General features: G+C 47.7%; 1 protein-coding gene across 1 annotated transcript; it reads right to left on the bottom strand.

Moving 5' to 3' along the window:
* Positions 1-302: 302 nt before the first annotated feature.
* dio2 (iodothyronine deiodinase 2) lies at positions 303-2439 on the bottom strand. The gene is made up of 2 exons (XM_056591296.1): positions 1949-2439; positions 303-877 (listed from the first exon to the last, which is right to left on the bottom strand). Exons 1-2 carry the CDS (start codon positions 2225-2227, stop codon positions 305-307), a joined length of 852 nt encoding a protein of 283 aa, XP_056447271.1. The 5' UTR covers positions 2228-2439; the 3' UTR covers positions 303-304.
* Between the last annotated feature and the right edge of the window lie 3940 nt (positions 2440-6379).

Consider the following 6379-nt stretch of genomic DNA (forward strand, 5'->3'; position numbering starts at 1 on the left):
CCTACCGCCCTGACCCCTGACCCTACCGTCCTGTCCCCTGACCCTACCGCCCTGACCCACTGACCCTACCGCCCTGACCCCTGACCCTACCGTCCTGACCCCTGACCCTACCGTCCTGACCCCTGACCCTACCGCCCTGACCCTACCGCCCTGACCCTACCGCCCTGACCCCTGACCCTACCGCCCTGACCCTACCGTCCTGACCCCTGACCCTACCGTCCTGTCCCCTGACCCCTGACCCTACCGCCCTGAACCACTGACCCTACCGCCCTGACCCCTGACCCCTGACCCTACCGCCCTGACCCTACCGCCGGCCGTAGGTCTGCTCCAGCCACTGGCGGACGTCCTTCAGGTTGTAAAAGAAGGGTCCCTTCCCGCCCAGGTAGGCGATCTTGCGGCGCTGCACGATGCAGACGCGCTCGTTGGCCACGCCGTAGGCGGCGTTGGCGTTGTTGTCCATGCTGTCCGCCACCAGCCGGCACTGCGGCGGCAGGCCGAAGTGCTCGGTGAGGCTGCGCGCCGCCACCACGCGCTCCTCCAGGTCGCGGTGCTTCCGCACGTTGAAGCGGCGCTGGCCCGTGGCGGGCGCCGCCCAGCCGTCCGAGGGGTGCGCCTCGTCGATGTACACCAGCAGGAAGTCCGCCACGGGGCTGAAGTCCTCCACCAGCCGCCGGAAGGCCGGCAGGTGGCTGATGAAGGGGGGTCAGGTGGCCGAGCCAAAGTTCACCACCAGGGGGCGGTCCGACGACTCGAAGTCCAACAGGTGGCACTCCCCCCCGGGGCCGCGCACGGGGCCGCCGGCCGGGCCCCCGGCGCCGGGCCAACCGCCCGGGATGTTGACCACCTTGGAGTTGGGCGCCTCGCCGCCGAGTTTGACCTAGGGACACAGGGTTCAAAGGTCACAAAGGTTGAGGAGGGAGAAACCCCTCCGTCTGATGTGCCGTTAGTACCGGGCATCATCCTGGCGCTACTGGTTCCACTTCAGGAACTGGAACCAGTAGCGCCAGGATGATGCCCGGTACTAATGTCCCCTCCGTCTGATGTGCCATTAGTACCGGGCATCATCCTGGCATTACTGGTTCCACTTCAGGAACTGGATGGACAAAGGGCCTTATGTCTCTCCTGTCTGATCTTTGGTTCTCATCATAAAGAAAGGTTCATCCAACCAGTTCTGCGCTCTGATCAGATGGTTCTTTGTCAACCAAAGAGTCGCAGTAATCACTGTGAGACCAAACCACAGAGCAGATTCAGAGGGACAACTTGCATGAGCTGCCGTCCTAGACGACTATCCCCTACGAAAAGAACCTAATAAGTCACTCATTTAAATTAACTGCTTAAATGACTTTATTTAATTGTTGACTGTATTGTTTTGTTTATTAATGTTTTTATTGATCTGTGTTTATACATTTGTGTGTGTGTGTGTGTGTGTGTGTGTGTGTGTGTGTGTGTGTGTGTGTGTGTGTGTGTGTGTGTGTGTGTGTGTGTGTGTGTGTGTGTGTGTGTGTGTGTGCGCAGCTATATGCACATATACAGTTCAGTTAAGGGTGACTATGCTTTATTTTAAGTGAATAAATGCAAACTCGTTGTTCATTATCATTCACAACATGATCACTGGCTAAGAATACACATGAGATTGATTAAAAGAAAGAAAGGATTTTACTTTCGCAACAAATGATTTGCAAGCTTAAAACAGCTGATATGCTACTGCTCATATCTAATATCTAATGTCTATGCAAATCCTCTCTCAAATCAAAGGAGAGGCTTCGTTTAGACTTTCCTTCCCTAAGTGGAGCGCTAGGTCTAGGCTGGCCTGTTTGACCCGTGTTAACCGACCTGCTTCACCCTTGTTAACCAACCTGCTTGACCCGTGTTAACCGACCTGCTTGACCTGTGTTAACCGACCTGCTTGACCCGTGTTAACCGACCTGTTTGACCCGTGTTAACCGACCTGCTTGTTGGCGTCCAGCAGGAAGCCCTTCCAGATGGAGCGCATCCCCTCCGAGGTGAGCGCGCGCTGCCACTCTCCGCCTCCCCGCGCTGAGCGGGAGGCACGGAGCAGCGACACAGCGCGCTTCAGCAGCAGCACCGAGTCGTACAGCGCGAGGAACAGGCAGTTGGAGAAGAACCCGGGGAGGATCTGCAGGGCGACCAGCAGGTCCTCTGGCCCCGTACCCATCGTCCGGTTCGGCCCCGTAGCGGGCGGACCGACGCGCGGTGCGTATTTCATAACCTCGTGTATTTGGTTGAACTTGCTGCCATGCTCGCTGTCCACAGTGGAGCTCCTTAAACTCGTCGTAGCTCCAGGGAAGGCTTCGCTGTGTTCATCAACCGGGGATTAAACTAGCGGCTCGAACGCAAATCTCCGTCTCCGCGCGCCGGGGGTATGATGTCCGGACGCGCCGCCCAATCACAGTCTTTTTATACTAATGTTGTGTTCAGTGACAGAGCCGCCAGGCTTATCTTGTGGAAAGATCATGACGTCATACGTAGTATACCCCCGTCTCGCCGCCACCCCCACCCTCCACACACACACACACACACACACACACACACACACACACACACACACACACACACACACACACACACACACACACACACACACACACACACACACACAAAACACAGGCACACACACACAAAACACAGACACAGACACACGCGCGCACACAAAACATAATATATTTTGCTGGTCAGGTTCGGGGCTGTCGGGGCTGTGAACCAAGCGTCAAGATGTAGAACAACGCTCCAGCAGCCCTCACTGTGCCAGGCCAGTGTTACAAATACATGATGCTTAGCGTCTCTGCCTTCAAAACAAAAGCCACAGAACGAAGAGCCCAACATGCTAACTTTGTCTAGAATCTACTTTATCTTACTTCTATGACCTAAGTTGTGTTTATTTCCTCATTTTCTATGTAACCTTTTCAGCTATCTTTACCAGTGCAGACCTTTTGTGCAGCGAATCAAAATCATCTGCTTCTAATTAAGCAGTGACATCATTCGGTTTTTTTTTTAACACTTTGCCAATCAATCTCTTTATTTTGTTATAGTGTCCCAATGGCCAATATCATTCAGTGATTTATGTGTCATAAAGGTATATTTTTTAACCCCTGGCTTCTGTAGTGTAGGTCCCCATTAATATAATCAATAGTTTCCCTGGTTACACCAGATTGCCAGATTGTCTCACATACAAACCCATGACTACCTGTGACCGGTCTAAACCAGCTCAACTGGCCTAGAACACCCTCAGGTTTGACCTGTGACCGGTCTAAACCAGCTCATCACTGGGCCTAGAACACCCTCAGGTTTGACCTGTGACCGGTCTAAACCAGCTCATCACTGGGCCTAGAACACCCTCAGGTTTGACCTGTGACCAGTCTAAACCAGCTCAACTGGCCTAGAACACCCTCAGGTTTGACCTGGGACCGGTCTAAACCAGCTCATCACTGGGCCTAGAACACCCTAGTTTTTAAATGGTGACAGAGAATCCACAACAGAGTCCAAAAAAGGTGTGCACTGGTAAAGATAACTGATGAGTACTCTCCACGTCTAGTGCTGTTATACACAAGGAATTATTATTTGCCATCATGGCAAATAATGAAACCGCATGCAATAAAAAAGAATGATGTGGCATAGAACATTATTTTAATGTGTGCAGTATTTTTCATTCTGCTTCTGGATAACACTTACCAGAACAATATGCAAATGCATATTTGTCTGAACCCTGACCCTCAGTTCATTTTGCATTTAAAGGGTTCATCACCAGGACAGACCAGAAGGACTCTGAACGCATTTGGAGAGAACCAAGACGAGTCAAAGCAACGGAACAGTTACCCAACCACCGGCAGCCATCTTGGTTGGTTATTGAACGCCTCGATGGCGCCTCGATGGCGCCCATAGGCCCGCCTCTGGTCTGTCAAACTGCCCCAATTGGAAAGATGTGTGATGGGCCAAGGTCAAATCTAGGGACACAAGTCCAAGTCAAGTCTCAAGTCTCTTATGGTTGTAATAAAATTGCACCCATCCCACTTTTATTTAACTGATACCGATTCCGAGAAACACCTCTTTGAATCGGACGATAATACTACGACACAAGTTTTTTTCTATCAATAAAAAGCAGAAAATTAAGATGGCCCATTTCCAAACTTTGTAAAATATTAATAAACTCAATGGATACATACAATATGTCTGAACCGACTGAAATATATATAATATTTCTTAAACACACACATGAAAATAACATGTGTAGCTGTGAAATTAAATGATATATACTTATATATTTTACATAAGTAGTGTTCCCACACACAGTGACTTGAGCCTTGACTTCAAAAGTCTTGAGACTCGACTGAGACTTGAGATTTGGGACTTTTGCATTAACATTACGGAAATTTCTAAAGAGATTAATTTCATTTCTTGCGTAACCTTATTCCTCTGTGTGATTACTGGCATGTGAATGCACACACATACGTTGGAGTTCGCAAAGTTTTTAAGACCAATCCAGAATAATGCAGGCAAATGTGTTGAACAATTTATTCTATATAAACACAGATTACATCAATGAGCATGTCATTATTTGTTATCCTAAGCTTAGTGACCACAATAGAGGTAGAGGACCGAGAACAGTGTAGCCGTCCGTATCTCTGTCTACTTATGTTGATACGTACAGAGATATCCTTGTCGTCCATAAAAGCTCCTTTCATTAACTCATCCAAACTAAACTCCATAGAGCTCTGTGTTGACCTGCCATCTTTTCTTTTCCTAAAGGCACACAATGCCTCTACATCGTGCAAACAAGCAACAATAACTAAAATAACACAGCGCACTTGTGCGAGTCACACGGTGTGGTACTCACTATGTGTGTGACTCAAGTGCGACTCGAGTCAAAGTCGCAAACTCAAGTCCCCTCTCTGCCAGACATAGATGCCAGAGAACATAAAACATGAGCTTGCAGATTCATCTGGTTCTCAAGTTAGCATGAAATCAAAGTCAGAATACCAAAATGGCATCGCTCCCAGGGAGCTCATCCTGTAGGCTGCTGCACTGGAGTAATCAATCTTTATATCCCAAATCCTTTTAAGTGAACTTATTCTCCACAAGGGAAGTCACTGGCCCACTCCCATTTCTTATTCTTCCCCCATCCCATCGTTTCGAGTTCCGTTCGCTTTTCAACGAGTTTGTTGCCTGATATGTACAGCGTTCGCTCCAATATTCCCTCTGAGAAGTCTCCGTTTTGAGGGCCTTGTAGCCCGACCACTTGGCTCTACCCCCCAAACGAGAAGCGGGAAACCCTACCTCACAGGAGGGGGGCACAGTCTTACTGAGCAAGTAACACTGACTCTTAGATCATAGGTCCAATTAATGTATTCATTTAATTCAGTTGCTCAATGGTGAGATAAAAACATACTTCAATTATAATTTATGTTTTATTGTCTAATAATTTGATGATCATATTGGCACTAAGAAAAGGCTGAACTGTTTTAGAAACTGAAAGCCACAAGGCCCAGATCAATCAGATTGAGGCTACATTCATGTGCATCAGTGGGTACACAGTCTGCTGCTTTGTGGGTTAACATGGTGCTGAAAGGAAGAAATATTATTTCAATGTTATAATTTTGAGAAAGGGTGGTCAACAATATTAACGTAATTAATTTACAATTGCACAAATTAAAATCGTGCAAATAGCGCACCCTAGTATAAGAATAAACATTGGATGGATGGACTTCCATTTGTCAAAGTATAATAACTATAACTTACTCATACTTAAGTTCCAATGTCCAGTTTTGTGCTATCAAAGTCATAACAATACCTTGTGGCTTCGCTCCACTGAGATTCCCTCCCTCAGTCCTGCGGTTGGAATTGTCATTGTCCATTATCTGATCAGTACTGGGTGGATTTCAAGTGAAAAATGTCAAGTTAAATGTGTTTGTAAAGCCGTTCACCACAGGAACAGTCTCGAAAGACTTGGCCCACATTACAACTAAACATTATCCGTTGAACAGCCTTTCCTATCTCTCCGTCATTGTACTGCACGATACCAAACAATACATGTACCGACCACTTGGTTGGCCTGCCAGATATTTTTCATATTTATTCTTATTTTATTTGTTTGTTTGTTCGAGCAGAACAACTGTGCTGCTGGTCAGTTCCTAAATAGGGAAATTCATATTTTATCTGCCTTTGTTTCTTCTTCAAAATGAACCGGCTTTTTGTGGGCAGTGATGTAGTGAGACTTGCCAGGTGGCTATAGGTATAGTTGTGAACTAAACATGAGAGAAAATGAAGACAAAGGGTGAAATCAGACAACAATAGAGTGAAACGGAATACCTCCCAGCTTCCCTGTGGCCTGGTGTCGCACTCGGTCACTACACCCTCACTCATT

Source organism: Gadus chalcogrammus, chromosome 5, assembly GCF_026213295.1.
Source record: "Gadus chalcogrammus isolate NIFS_2021 chromosome 5, NIFS_Gcha_1.0, whole genome shotgun sequence".
NCBI classification, from domain to species: Eukaryota; Metazoa; Chordata; class Actinopteri; order Gadiformes; family Gadidae; genus Gadus; species Gadus chalcogrammus.